The 16274-nt window shown below is 38.2% G+C and overlaps 1 protein-coding gene across 5 annotated transcripts in view; it reads right to left on the bottom strand.

Moving 5' to 3' along the window:
* Positions 1–16274, bottom strand: part of CPEB3 (cytoplasmic polyadenylation element binding protein 3) — a 184615-nt gene that overhangs the window by 75219 nt on the left and 93122 nt on the right. For 3 of the 5 annotated variants that reach the window (XM_057530627.1, XM_057530630.1, XM_057530628.1), the window contains exon 5: positions 10909–10932. The exons of the other annotated variants lie outside the window; for them this stretch is intronic. In XM_057530627.1, the coding sequence (XP_057386610.1) occupies positions 10909–10932 (24 nt within the window). The remainder of the gene's footprint in view (positions 1–10908; positions 10933–16274) is intronic. 5 annotated transcript variants of the gene reach the window in all.

Below are 16274 nucleotides of genomic sequence, written 5' to 3'. Positions count from 1 at the left end.
GGGATCCTGTTCCTAGAAAATTGAGACCTTTTCTCCTCCTTCTGTTTGTTCAAGCATTACGTTTTACAGTATATATTACAAAAGCAACAGGAAATTTCCACATTTTCCAAATTTGCTATTTCATTCTAATACTAGCTTTTTTTAAAAAAAAAACCACACTCACTCCCTGAAGACTCTGATACTCCCATCTAATCCATCTTCCATCCTGTCAGAATGACTTCTCTAAGATGCCCCGGACCATGTTATTCCCTCCACCCCAAATCCTACAATAGCTACATCACCTCCACTAGCAATCTGCACCCAGGGAGAGGGAGGATGGGGTGAAATTCTGAACAAATCTATGACTGTCCAGTTGAGAGATGAGGAAGTCTTGAACCAGATCAGTGAGGAGAAGCAGCGGATGTTCAAGACATTCTGGAACACAGAGAACTTTCTTTCTGCATGGCCAACATAACCACAGCTTCCCCGGAGTATTTTGGCAAAGAAAATAAAAGCAAACGTTAATTGCAAAAATTTGGGCTGTTTTAAAAATTGGTTATGGGTACTTAAGAAACTTTCCAAGGTTTTAAAACCAAACTCTGTCTTATTATTAGTATATAGAGTACCATAGACTTTAGTAATAAATTTGCCCCTGGAAATGAAACTGCTAAGAATTCACACATACATGATGTTTCTCTAACTGTAAGTTAAAGAACTAAGAATACAGGTCTCAGAACTCAATCCCCAGATCTACTTAAATTGAATCATGGAGGTCAAACTTGAAAATCTGCTCTTTTAACAAATCTCCTCAGTGATTCCTATGCTCAAACTTAAGAACCACTGAAATGCAGATTATCTGTCTGTAGCAGACAGCCACTAAAAGAGACATTGTGTGAAGTGTATGGAGCCTTGGGAAACATCGAAGTTCAATCAAGTTAAGAAAAGTATACAATGGGACTTCCCTGGCAGTCCAGTGGTTAAGACTTCACTTTCCAATGCAGGGGGTGCGGGTTCGATCCCTGGTCAGGGAGCTAAGATCCCACATGCCTTGGGGTCAAAAAACCAAAACATAAAACAGAAGCAATATTGTAACAAATTCAATAAAGATTTAAGAAAAAAAAAAGTATATGCTCAGGAATGGAATACAAAATCTATAATCTAGTCAACCTTACTGTAACATGACTGCCTCAAGTACTGATGGAACAAAAAGTTAGTATGCAGGAAGCATTTAAAAGACAAAGGGCAGACTAAGAACTTGCAGCATTTACCCAGCTCATATCAACAGGAGATAGGAGGACTTTGACCATACTGGCGGGATTACTCCTATGTGGGACAGAATGGCTCATTTGATCTTTCCAAAGCCTGAAAACCATCTATTTCCCTATGCTCTAATTATAAGCTCCTGAAGGGCTGTTCTATTAATTTAGTGCCTTGTTATTATGAAAAGGTGACTCTTGAACTAGTAGAAAAATAATAAGCCACTGAAATTGTATTTCTGTTACATCCATCTCCATGATAAGATGAAACACTGGTATTCTGATCTGTCCAGTAGACTAAAGAGGTTGATATTTGTGCATTCATTTGGTTGGCATAAATCATCCTCCCATGACAAACAGTCCCTGGGAAGACTGGTATAATTTTAGTTCCTGGATGTGTGTTACTAGAAACTGAAACTTAAGAGGATGTACCCAAATTGTGTCCCATGAGAGGCCCTGCTTCACTAAAGTAGTATCTCTCTGACATACTTCTTTTCTTTAATAAAAGCATTCCCCGAGAAGCAGCCGCATAGCACAGGGAGATCAGCACAGCACAGGGAGATCAGCTCGGTGCTTTGTGACCACCCAGAGAGGTGGGATAGGGAAGGTGGGAGGGAGACGCAAGAGGGAGGAGATATGGGGATATATGTATTTGTATAGCTGATTCACTTTGTTATAAAGCAGAAACTAACACACCATTGTAAAGCAATTATACTCCAATAAAGATGTTAAAAAAAAAAAAGGCATTCCCCAAGACCAAAATGTTTTAAGTAAGTCACGTTACTTACCAAAAATTATATTCTATGTACCTAGCATATAAATCTGCTTTAGAATCTCATGATACTTTCACATAAAATATTCATATTCAATATTTCAACAGAAGCAGGAGAAATACTTCTCAACTGCTGCACTTTGGCCATTTGGCTTTCTCTTCCACCAATGGTCTGGTTTTCTGATATCTATTTTCAATTAATAAGCAGAATGTAGTTTTTGGTCCAGTAAATGGACAAAAAATCTCTGGATGTAGAGATGACTTAAGGCTAAAGGAGCCCTGGACTTCCCTGGTGGCGCAGTGGTTAAGAATCCACCTGTCAATGCAGGGGACACGGGTTCAACCCCTGGTCCAGGGAGATCCCATATGCCGCGGAGCAACTAAGCCCGTGTGCCACAACTACTGAGCCTGCGCTCTAGAGCCCACGAGCCACAACTACTGAAGCCCGTGCACCTAGAGCCCGTGCTCCTCAACAAGAGGAAGCCACTGCAATGAGAAGCCCGCACAACACAACAAAGAGTAGCCCCCGCTCACCACAACTAAAGAAAGCCTGTGCACAGCAACAAAGACCCAACACAGCCAAAAATTAAAAATATAAATAAATAAATAAATAAATTTATTTTTTTAAAAAAGCTAAAGGAGCCTTGGAAGACAAGGGCCAAATAAGAAACCTGCAAAGCCTAGTAGTTAAGCATGGAAGGCTTGTCCAAGATAACTCTTCCCCAGGAGGCTCCGTTTCCTACAGCTTATGAGGGGAAAACAAAAGCCCACTGGCCATGCTGTGCTGCCAAAACTGCTTGGACCTCACCTCTGAGCTGCCACGTCTCTGCTGTCAATCCAGCAGCTCCAGGGCACTCCTGGCCCAATACTTCCACTCCAAGCCTGACCCTTCCCATCTTAGTTTTACAAGGAGCTCAGAAATAAGTCACTCTGGGGATTTTTTTAAAAAATGGATTATGAAGCATGTCTCCCTTAAGAAAAAAAAACTGCCTATAAGTCAAGATAGTCAGGTTCCAGCCTAGGTTGTTTTACTCTGTGACCTTGGACATTTCACTTATCTGAGTCTCATCTACATAATGAGAGACTTGAACTAGATGAAAGGTTTCAAATCTCTGGGGGCAGCAGCATTCCTTTTTTTAAAAAAAAAAATATTTATTTATTTATTTATTTAGGCTGCTCCAGGTCTTAGTTGCGGCACATGGGATCTTCGTTGTGGCTTGAGGGATCTTTAGTTGCGGGATCTCGGCATGCGGGATTGTTTTTAGTTGCGACACACGGACGTCTTAGTTGCAGCATGAGGGCTTCTTAGTTGCGGCATGCATGTGGCATCTAGTTCCCCAACCAGGGATCGAACCTGGGCCCCCTGCATTGGGAGCACGGAGTCTTACCCATTGGACCACCAGGGAAGTCCCAGCATTCCTTTTATTACACAAAACTCTTACATAAAACCCCATTTGTTCACTTCTTTCCAACTCCACTGCCATCATCCTATCCTAAAGCACCATCATCTCTTGCCTAGACTACTACCATCATTCCAATGTAAACAACCCACTTCTCTCACTCTACTCCAAACAACAGCCAGAGTACTCTTAAAAACATAAAACTGATCACTTGACCATGCTTTAAAACATTCATAGATTTCCTCTTGTACTTGGACCAAGTTCAAAATCCTTACCAGGAGCTAAAGCCCAGCAAGATCAGATTTCCTTCCTTCCTCCAACCTCATCTTAATACACCCTCCCTTCTCTCCCACCAAGCTCAGCCATTCTAGGCTCTATTTACTTCCTCAAACAAACAAAGCCCTTTCTTGCCTCAGGTGCCTCTCCCCTCCCCCACCACTCCTTTTTAATACAGCTTTATTAAGAAATAATTTACTTATTATACAATTCATCCTTCTAACCCATTAGCAGTCACTCCTCATTTTCCTTGAACCCTCTCAGCCCTAGGCAACCACTAGTCTACCTTCTGTCTCAATAGATTTGCCTATTCTGGACATTTCATAAAAGTGGAATCATCCAACATGTGATCTTTTCTAATTGCCTTCTTTCAGTTAGCATAATGTTTTCAAGGTTAATCAATGCTGTAGCATTTATCAGTACCATGCTTCAAGCCTCTTAAAATAGCTGTATTATGATGTCTGGAATTTCCTTTAAAATATTCTAAGGGAAAAAAGGAGGGGGAACATATGAAACAAGATTGGCAAAAATGTTGATAATCATTGAAGCTAAGTGATGGGTATACACTTCATTAAACAATTCTATTTTTGTGTATGTTTGGAAATTTCCAAAATAAAACATTTATTTAAAGATAAATAAATCTTTCCATCCTTTCCATCCTGTCTTTCCATCCTTTGGGTTTCAGCTTAAATAACATCTCTTCAGAGAAAACCATCCTACCTTAAAGGGACCCTCCCATTTTTCCTGCCTAGTACTTATCACAACTTTTGAGTATAAAAATGTTTGTTAATACTGATGTATTACCTCTCTCTCCCCCACTAGAGTGAACACTCAGTAGAGAGACAGCTAGGGTCTAGCACCTCATCCAACCCATAATGGGCACACAAACATTTAATGAATGAAATTAGGGTGGACAGCCCAGAACCCCTCCTTCATTATTAGTTTAGGTTCCTTCCAGAGCAACTTCTTGCAAAAGTGAAAAATCTTCCTATTACTATAAGCAGCAATACTTCAGACACTGTAGCTATGAACACTCAGATATTTCTTCATCTGTTCATGTTTCACTCTGGGACCATCCATTCCTTTAGACAAGAAAGCTCACATAACCCCAGTCTGAATTAGCAGGATGACATGTTTGTACCACGGTCTCACTGATACAGCTGATCTCTCCTCCCTTGGGCAGGCTTTTGGCAGAAAGACCTAACTCCAACTTGATACACAAGTTTGTTTTATTGGATTCTTAGAACCTTTTTTATTGACTAAATCTTCCATTAATTTCAATAGATTTTTATGAATTAAATATACACAGAAGTACATTTTACAATAGTAACACCAATCCACAGTAAATCCAACAGTAAAGTGACTCCAATCATTCTTTCCATTTGCTCATTCACATTACTTAAAAAGATCTTTCATATTTTCCGGGCTGCTCTTTAACTAAGAAATTCTGTTAAACATCAAAAGCACTGGCATAGCCAACATCTCTGTTTATGGACAAAAGTCTCCCAGAGATCATAAAAACTCATGTGAAACGAAAACACAACATATATTTTAATCAACTGTGCTGTTTAATGTGTAGGCAAAGATCATGTATGACACTAGCTATCAGGCTAGTTTCTAACAGGGGCTGCAGCTGCATAGGAAAACAAAGTAATCTACAGATTCAATGCAATCCTTATCAAACTACCAATGGCATTTTTCACAGAACTAGAACAAAAAATTTCACAATTTGTATGGAAACACAAAAGACCCCGAATAGCCAAAGCAATCTTGAGAAAGAAAAATGGAGCTGGAGGAATCAGTCTCCCGGACTTCAGACTATACTGCAAAGCTACAGTAATCAAGACAGTATGGTACTGGCACAAAAACAGAAATATAGATTAATGAAACAGGATAGAAAGCCCAGAGATAAACCCACACACATATGGTCCCCTTATCCTTGATAAAGGAGGCAAGAATATAAAATGGAGAAAAGACAACCTCTTCAACAAGTGGTTCTGGGAAAACTGGACAGCTATATGTAAAAGAATGAAATTAGAACACTCCCTAACACCATACACAAAAATAAACTCAAAATGGATTAAGGACCTAAATGTAAGGCCAGACACTATAAAACTCTTAGAGGAAAACATAGGTAGAACACTCTATGACATAAATCACAGCAAGATCCTTTTTGACCCACCTCCTAGAGAAATGGAAATAAAAACAAAAATAAACAAATGGGACCTAATAAAACTTAAAAGCTTTTGCACAGCAAAGGAAACCATAAACAAGACCAAAAGACAACCCTCAGAATGGGAGAAAATATTTGCAAACGAAGCAACTGACAAAGGATTATTCTCCAAAATATACAAGCAGCTCATGCAGCTCAATATCAAAAAACAAACAACTCAATCCAAAAATGGGCAGAAGACCTAAATAGACATTTCTCCAAAGAAGATATACAGATTGCCAACAAACACATGAAAGGATGCTCAACATCACTAATCATTAGAGAAATGCAAATCAAAACTACAATGAGGTATCACCTCACACCAGTCAGAATGGCCATCATCAAAAAATCTACAAACAATAAATGCTGGAGAGGCTGTGGAGAAAAGGGACTTCTCTTGCACTGTTGGTGGGAATGTAAATTGATACAGCCAGTATGGAGAACAGTATGGAGGTTCCTCAAAAAACTAAAAATAGAACTACCATATGACCCAGCAATGCCACTACTGGGCATATATATACCCAGAGAAAACCATAATTCAAAAAGAGTCATGTACCACAATGTTCATTGCAGCACTATTTACAATACCCAGGACATGGAAGCAACCTAAGTGTCCACTGACAGAGGAATGGATAAAGAAGATGTGGCACATATATACAATGGACTATTACTCAGCCATAAAAAGAAATGAAATGGAGGTATCTGTAGTGAGGTGGATAGAGTTAGAGTCTGTCATACAGAGTGAAGTAAGTCAGAAAGAGAAAAACAAATACAGTATGCTAACACATATATATGGAATCTAAGGGAAAATAAAGGTCATGAAGAACCTAGTGGCAAGACGGGAATAAAGACACAGACCTACTAAAGAATGGACTTGAGAATATGGGGAGGGGGAGGGGTAAGATGTGACAGGGTGAGAGAGTGGCATAGACATATATACACTACCAAATGTAAAATAGATAGCTAGCGGGAAGCAGCCGCATAGCACAGGGAGATCAGCTCGCTGCTTTGTGACCACCTAGAGGGGTGGGATAGGGAGGGTGGGAGGGAGGGAGATGCAAGAGGGAAGAGATATGGGAACATATGTATATGTATAACTGACTCACTTTGTTATAAAACAGAAACTAACACACCATTGTAAAGCAATTATACGCCAATAAAGATGTTTAAAAAAAAAAAAAGAAATGAAATTAAGTTATTTATAGTGAGGTAGATGGACTTAGAGTCTGTCATACAGAGTGAAGTAAGTCAGAAAAAGAAAAACAAATACTGTATGCTAACACATATATATGGAATCTAAAAAAAAAAAAGGTTCTGAAGAACCTAGGGGCAGGACAGGAATAAAGACACAAATGTAGAGAATGGACTTGAGGACACGGGGAGGGGGAAGGGTAAGCTGGGACGAAGTGAGAGAGTAGCACTGACATATATACATTACCAAATGTAAAATAGATAGCTAGTGGGAAGCAGCCACATAGCACAGGGAGATCAGCTCTGTGCTTTGTGACCACCTAGAGGGGTGGGATAGGGAGGGTGGGAGGCGGACGCAAGAGGGAGGGGATATGGGGATATATGTATACGTATAGCTGATTCACTTTGTTATACAGCAGAAACTAACACAACATTGTAAAGCAATTATACTCCAATAAAGATGTTAAAAAAAAAAAACTTGTGAAAGAACACTCTGGAAAGAAGAGGTTAAGATTCTTTGCTGTCATTTTGATTCCACAAGGGAAATCAACTTTTGTCTACTGAAACCCATCTCTAAAATAAAAGTGGGTATCAATGGGAAATATAATTGAATATTTTAAAACTTTATGTACAATCAATATTCATTTTCAAATCCTATTCTTTCACATCTAATTCTTCTTCTTCCCAACTGCTACTGCTTCAACTGTACTACTGGAAGTGCTTGATTTGCCAAAGAGTCTACCCTCCAACACTTGATTTCCCATCCAAGCTGTCAACTGATGCCCAAGTTCTCTCCTGTTTTCATTGCTTGTATCATGAAACTCTTTCTAAAGCCTGACATTATCTGTGTCAAAAACCATTCATCAGGGCAACACAGACCATCTCACTGCCAACTTCTCCTCTCCAGCTGGCCCCCACTGCATCCACTCACAGACGTATGCTCCAAGCATCTGGTCATGCCAATCTCATCTCAAAGCTTTCTTTTACGTTGAATCAGATACCTGGAGTGCTTTGCTTCCTAATCCTCTTCCATCATCCAAATAGTTCCTGAAATTCTACCTATTCCAGGAAGCTTTTCCAGGAGAGGTGAAAGATTTCACTGCCTAATTTTTGCTGACAGATCTCAAAACTGTCACAGATAATTCCCTTTGCCCTCTATTCCCAAAATGTTTACCAACGTGTATGTAAAGCACAGAATATGAGTTACAGCTAACACACATCAACAGGTTCACTTTTTATGCTTTTGGGGAAAAGTCTAAATTTTGTTTGGAGGAAAGAAATCAAGCATTAATATAATCCCTGATCACACAAATAAATGGCATGAGGAAATCTGCTAGATCATCAAATTTATACTATGTAATGCTGGCCCAGATGAGTATATTTCAAGGAATGAGAGTGGATATGAGGTACACCTGCTCCATCCCATATGACTTTGTCACTACATTTTAAAAAGATGACTCTTCTTTTTCAACTTTACACACACACACACACACACTCTCTCTCTCTCTCTCTCTTTTGCCGTTATCTTCTTCATTTACAACTATCAAACTGCAGACTTATGAAGAGCAGTGACCAGGTCATTCTAGGCAGTGTTTAGCACTTGATGCAAAGATGATCATGGCTTCTGAAAACGATTAAGTCAAACCTTACAAATAAAGATGCGGAAGGTAACACAGAAATAGGAAGAGTAAATATTTTTTCAGGAGTTTAGAAACTACAGGTGATCTTATATTCTTGATGTCTAGTATTTAGTATACTATGATTTTTAAATATAAAATAATTTTGAAAAAATATAATGACAAACTCTGGTCTGCATAGATATGGGGTTTTACTTCCAAACAATCCTCATCAATAAGCATTTAATACGTGCTAACTATATGTAGGTCACAGTGTTAGGCACAAGAGACAACTGTCCTCAAAGAACCTATCTCCAGTTGAAGAATCAGGGCATACAGAAAAGACAGAAAGAACATAAGGCAACAGAAGCAGAGGAAAACACTGCCTGTAAGGCCACTGGGCAAGGCTTCCTGGAAGGGGTAAGGCTTGAGTTAGACTTGAATGCATGAACTAAGGATAGGTTTTAGTTAAGTAAATGAGAGGAAGGGTGGACAGTATTTGCAATAGCTAGAGAGTGGGAAAGCACAAGGGTTGGTCAGAGGAAGGTGAAGGGGAAAAATGGAGATGATGAGGCTGGTGAAACAGGGAGAAGTCAGATGACAGGGATCCTGAATGGAGAACAAGGGTGAGAAGGACAAAGTGGTGCTTCAGAGAGATGAAACAATAGAATGGAAAGGGAGGGTTAAGCCCTGAGAAACTAGAAGGAAAATACTGACAAGATCTGGTGATTAATCAGTGCCTAATAAGAGAATAGTTCCTGTTGTCTACCCCCCAGATAGTGTTCTTCTCTATTCCTTCCCGAGAGCCATCAATTTCCTAGCAATAAGAAAAAAAAAGTTACAAAATGATTTCTAGTAATATTATTTTCTACACTTGAAATTGTAAAATTATAAGATTAATAAATGTTAAATGGTCTTTATTTCCATGGTTAAAAAGTAATCAAAAAAAAAAAAAAAAAAAAGTAATCAACTATACAAATGTTTTTCTTCACCACCACATGAGAACAAAACTGACAATATGATTCCATCATGACAGAAGGTTTCATTGGTAACTCAAACACATATTAGGTTCTGCCAATATTCACCTATTCAACAAACATTTACTGTGGAATAAATACTATGAATTTAATATTATTATCTTCAGGACTCAACTACAGAGTCAGAGACAGCCTGATGAATGATAAACATCACCCAATAAGTAGCCAAAAGACAAAGGTTCTGGACTTGGCTCTGACTTTGAGATCACACAGCTGGGGAAATTACTTCATCTCTCCCAACTTCTGCAAATAAGCACCAAAGCAACTGACATCTATGGAATGCTTTCAGTTTACATGGATAAGTTTTCCTCTACCATTTTTAATACCATAACTTCACTAACTAACATTCTTGAAGTTGGAAAAGACTGGTTTTAATACTTCATAATTTACAGATGAGGATACCAGATGTTAGTGATAAAGCAGTGATTCCAACCTAAGTCTTTGATCCTAAACCCCATACTCTCCACTACATTAGACTTACCCTACCTACTTCATAAAATTATTTGAACAAATTACAGATATGGAAATGCTTTAGAAAGGTTACAGCAATACACAAATGAAAGCAATATTATTTTGTTTGGGTGTGGCCAGGAGAGAATGAAAGTTTTATGGGGCTTAGAGCCTTTACAAGTTGAGGCTCTCTCTTTAAGAAAAAGAATACAATGATAAGGTAAAAATCTTGGAGGGGACCCATGAAAGTGAGGACACCTGAAACTTAACTTTCATTTAGCTTCAAGGTAAATCTGCCTCTGGATGTAACACACAAAAAATTCACCAGCCAACCTACTAAGATAAAGAATTGCCCTCTAAAACCTAACTTCTGTCTTCTAAGTAGTGTGAAAAGAACACAGTGGACACAGAACAACAACAAAATACGTATGCTTGGCCTTTATTCCCTCAAGATCATTCACAATAAACCATATAACAAAAACTTCCAGTTATAAATAGTCTTTGCTATGTCTTTATTAGGATTAAAAGAAGAAATTACCTACTAACAACAAAAAATAATTATAATGAAAGTGACAAGAGAATTATTTCGCTAAAATAATTAAGCTAGAACATCATACCATACAATAATTATTGTTTTACACACACATGGGTATAAACACGCACACACTCACATTTACTCACAATTTGGCAAGCAAAAGATCTCATTAAAAAAAATTTACCTCGTCTTCGCCCATAGCTCCTGGCTGCATGTAAACACAGAAGAAAACCATGGGTATTTGTATCAAAATGGTGAATTTAGAAATAAAAAAATTTCACACAAACCTTTTCTAAGTATTCTCAGAATCAATTAATCTGGAGATACTGTTCAACTTGACTACAGACATATTATATTAAAAAAACCTTTATGAAGCACAAGTTAAATCACAATCTTAAAGAGAAATTCAACTGCATGTGGCAGCCACTGGAAAAGATACAATGGGTGCTTAAGTTTCACAAGTCTTATAAGGATTTATATTGTGGCCCATTATCTATATCAGATATAGATAGAGTTCTTTAAAATTTTTTTCTGATTTATAAATCTTCATTTGGACTATATGTTACCACCAGACATCACTTTAAAGATAAAACCATTCATTCTAAATAAAATCTGCAGCATGTGGTGGTCATTCTAAATTTCTTCACACACACACACACACACACACACACACACACTTCACAGAGTCCCCTGAAAACTGTATACACAATTAGCTGTTGCTTTACAAAATGTGTTTCTGTAAAATTTTCAGTGACATTTCTCTTAGCCTCCTCAGTTACTTTCCATACAGTATTACAAATGCAGGGAAAACAATATATTTTTCATCTAGAAAGTGAACTGAAAAAGTAGAAAGGGATTAAGGCAATGGGTACATCCCAGGCTATGCTGAAGAACAGAGCACTTTAAAGATTTTCTTCCCCCTCAAAACTCAAGGCCCACAGAATGCATTGTTACAATGTTTAATAGAGCTAGACTGTGGCATCCTACGTATATTGCTAGGAGATCCTGTCATCTAAAATGACTTTTCAAAGTGCAATGTTTTTCAAATTTGAAACCCCGAGTTCTGTAAAAAATAAATGAGAACTCTAATCCATTTTTTAAAGGCATGAAATGTTATAACATTAACTTTAAACTAAAAAACAAGGATAATTTGGGGTTACATTTGCAGTATAAGGTAGAACTAAAGAAAACTACTTCTCTCCTAGGAAAAGAATTCAGACTTTTCAGCTAGAAAGTTGAAATACCAGTTGGCCAATCTCATCTTCTTCTAGTTTCCATTTTTCTTCAGACATCGTACTCACCCCACTGACACACCTTTGGCCTCTTCACTTTCCCATGACACAAATATTAAAAAGTATTATCCAGATTAAAAAGGATTACTCAAACCCTACTTACTCCCTAACTCCATCCATCGGTATAACTCTCAACGAAAAACACCTTTTCTGAATTTACATAGCAATTATTGTTTGCATCACTTACAAAGGGAATGCATTCTAAAATAAAATTTTAAGGAACTTTTACACTTTTCATAATTTGGACCTGAAATTCATCTTCTCAGAAAAATAAATGGTAGTTTCCTAGCTTGGTCCCCCCAAAAGCCTACTTCACTTATAATAACATGGGTGAATTAACACTAATAGACAACACTTAAAAAAAGAGATGAAAACCAGTTTTGTTTTTTTTTTTAAAGTATTTGTTTGTTTATTTATCTATGGCTGTGCTGGGTCTTCATTTCTGTGCGAGGGCTTTCTCTAGTTGTGGCAAGCAGGGGCCACTCTTCATCGCGGGAAAACCAGTTTTGATGTCCTACCATTTATTTTTGTCCTTCTCCCATCCCCAATGATGTCATGCTGTCCAACACCCCCCAGTGCAAAACCTCTATTTAGAGAGAAAATCAAACATTCTGTATTTCAAAATTACTCACTTCTCTCCCAAACAACACATTCCCATTCTTTCATTATATCTGATTTCTGGCCAGATACTCAATAAAAAGAATCTGATTACGATACTAAGGTACAAATGACTCATCAGACCTTAACATCCCTAAAGGATAAATGAAAATGCTGTTCACTCAAGTCTTCAATTGCTAACCATTCAGGTAATAGAGAACACAAAGTGCATAGACCCAGACAGGCATGGGGGCGGGGAGGAGCACCCTGAACTGGGGATGGGGTAGAGTTGCAAAAGGCGTACTTGGGAGTTGTTTTTTGGGTTTTTGTTTGTTTGTTTGCCTTGGAGGAGGTTTTATTTACCTCTCACATTGAAACTGCAAAAATAGATCAGTATTTCACAGTTACTTGGGAGTTGTAATCAAAGCTTCCTTGAAACAGTTGATGATTTTTATAGATTTTTCTCTTTTTCCCATTTCTAATCAAAGACAGAAAATTGGTTCATGTCTGGCTCTGATAATATGGCTCTGATAATATGGAGGCAAAGATGGCACATGGAATAGGCAGCCAATTTAAAGTAGTGATCTTGGGCTTCCCTGGTGGCACAGTGGTTAAGAATCTGCCTGTCAATGCAGGGGACAAGGGTTCGAGCCCTGGTCTGGGAAGATCCCACATGCCGCGGAGCAACTAAGCCCGTGCGCCACAACTACTGAGCCTGCGCTCTAGAGCCCACGAGCCACAACTACTGAGCCCACGTGCCACAACTACTGAAGCCCGTGTGCCTAGAGCCTGTGCTCTGCAACAAGAGAAGCCACTGCAATGAGAAGCCTGCGCACAGCAAGGAAGAATAACCCCCGCTCGCCACAACTAGAGAAAAGCCCACGCGCAGCAACGAAGACCCAACGCAGCCAAAAAAAAAAAAAAATATATATATATATATATATATATATATATATATATATATATAAATATGCTCATGAGGGCCATTTGCAAATAGACTAATTAGAGTCAAACTCTTCCCTAAGGGAGAGATAATGAAGAGAACACCAAGTAGAGAAATTTGGGAGCACAGAAGTAGTGCTTTCCCCTGAGAACAAATATGACTTTTAAACAAGAAAGACTATTGAATATATAAACTTAGCATGAGCCAGCACAAAACAATCCCACATAGAAAAAAAGGAAATAATGTGACTAATTCTGGGTATATAATATATTCTATGCTAGTACAGATTTATACCAGATATGACAAGATACGATATACTTTCAAAGTCCAAGAACTACTTCCTCCACGAACTTTAATTCTTTATTATCAATCATCATCATTACAGATAAAATTCTTTTACTGTTTCATTATGTATTAAACAACTTTAGACCTCATAAAAAATTACATTCAATTTCTAGAAGTCAAGGTAGTAGTTACCCTTGGCTAGGGGTATTAACTGGAAGGGAACCTGAGGGGAGGTTCTGGGGTATTGGTAACGTTTTGATCTTGATCTTGGTACCGGTTAATCTGTGTTCAATTCCGTGATAATATATCAAGCTACAGTATATATTTATGATCTACACACTATTTGGTATATAATTATACTTTAATAAAAAACAAAATATTACAAACATTTTAGACCGATTCACTGGGATAAAAGGTTATAAGATTAACGTAGAAGGTCCAAAATGCCAACATTTTTGTAGTCTTTAAATCATAAACCTGAATAATCCAAAATTGAAAAGAATTAGACTTATTTTCAATGCATCAGAATAAACATAAAATGGTACATGTACTTTGCAGTGGGATATGCCAGTTACTCTAAAAATAAGTTTACGTGACCAATGGCTAGTACCTTGTGAATGGCACCTCATGTGAACGGTATGGTGTTTGGTTAGGCACAGGAGGCAGCACTGTAAAATGCGTCATCTGTTACTCCTTAAGACTTGGCCTGCACTCTGTTTGAAATGGCTGCACTCACACATGTGATTCCCTGAGGGCAACTTACGATCTGATTTTTACATCTAAAGTAAATCTTCAGCTACGTGGATTCATCCAAAGTTGCTGAAGTTTCTGTAAGCCAAGTAACATCATACACAGATTCTACTACAGAGGTTCAAAAATGCTCGTGCAGGGCTTCCCTGGTGGCGCAGTGGTTGAGAATCTGCCTGCTAATGCAGGGGACACGGGTTCGAGCCCTGGTCTGGGAGGATCCCACATGCCGCGGAGCAGCTGGGCCCGTGAGCCACAATTGCTGAGCCTGCGCGTCTGGAGCCTGTGCCCCGCGACGGGAGGGGCCGCGATGGAGAGAGGCCCGCGCACCGCGATGAAGAGCGGTCCCCGCACCGCGATGAAGAGTGGCCCCCGCTTGCCGCAACTGGAGAAAGCCCTCGCACGAACCGAAGACCCAACACAGCCAAAAATAAATAAATAAATAAATAAATAAGAAAATCCTTTAAAAAAAAAAAAAAATGCTCGTGCATGGTACAACAGAGAGAGAGAGAGAGAGAGCGAGAGAGAGAGAGAGAGATCTCCATTCTCTTGTGGATCAAAGTAGCATGCACCCATTTCAGGAACTTAAGCAGAGTCCCCGGGATGCCATACTTATGAAATTAAATGAACAAGATACAGAGATCTTAGTACAACATTTTACTAACTGGCTTGGAAATATCTGTCAAGGCTGTTAAAAGTTAACTGTAGGAACAAATTGTTGATTACCTTCCTTGCAATAAAATCAGTTTCTTAAAAACACCTTGTAAACTTATTTTTTGAATACCATTTCAGTATACAAAATTAAATTCTATTTGAACATCTAATGGTCCCTTTCAACTTCCATCTAAGTATTAGTCATGCAAAAAATTCTACCTAAGATGGGTTAAGATCTTTAAGTTAGTACAAAAATATCTCCTTTTCCCTAGTTAGACTGTAAATTCCCAAAGCACAGGAGTGATGGAGTTTGTCCCATATATGCCCCACCTCTATCTTTGTCTTTATAATGGCAGGTGAGATAGTTTTAGCCCAGTAATTTTCAAATCTGGCAAATTATAATTGAAAAGATCAATTTATTCATAACATAAACTTAGCAGGTAGAAATGATGCTTGAACGGATGGGATACATTTTCATCTGCTACATTCCCATAAAGTATTTGGATGTTTTAAAATCCCTTCTTCCCACCCTTTTCTCTTTGACTCTTATCCATTTTTCTCAGAAAAATCTTTCCATTCCATTTGCAAGCTTAAAAAGTAACATTAACAAGTGGCAAGTATAATACTAGTGTTGCTTACATACTTCATAAAGGAAAAGAAATACCATAAAGTAAAATATAATAACCTGATAATTTACTATGCTCCAGGCATTATATGCTGAATGTTTAATGTTGTCTGTTCTAATTCCCAAAGCAACTACCATAATATATATTTCCAGATGGGCAAACTACGGTCCAAAGAGAATGACTGGTCCAGGTTATTCAGCTACCTAAACAGCAGAGCTGGGATGGAATCCAGGTCCACACTGGCTCTAAAGCATTTATTCTTTTTCTCTTTTAAGTTAAGGTAGTATGTACATTCAATAAAACTCATCCATTGTAAGTTTACAGTTTGATCCATTTTGGTAATCATAAATAGCCATGCAACCGGTACCATCATAAACAAGATATAGAACAGTTCATCTCCCTAAAA

The sequence above is a fragment of the Balaenoptera acutorostrata genome, chromosome 16, assembly GCF_949987535.1.
Source record: "Balaenoptera acutorostrata chromosome 16, mBalAcu1.1, whole genome shotgun sequence".
Taxonomy (NCBI): Eukaryota; Metazoa; Chordata; class Mammalia; order Artiodactyla; family Balaenopteridae; genus Balaenoptera; species Balaenoptera acutorostrata.
The sequence above is the reverse complement of the archived record's forward strand: the minus strand, read 5'-3'. Positions and strand labels throughout refer to the sequence as shown.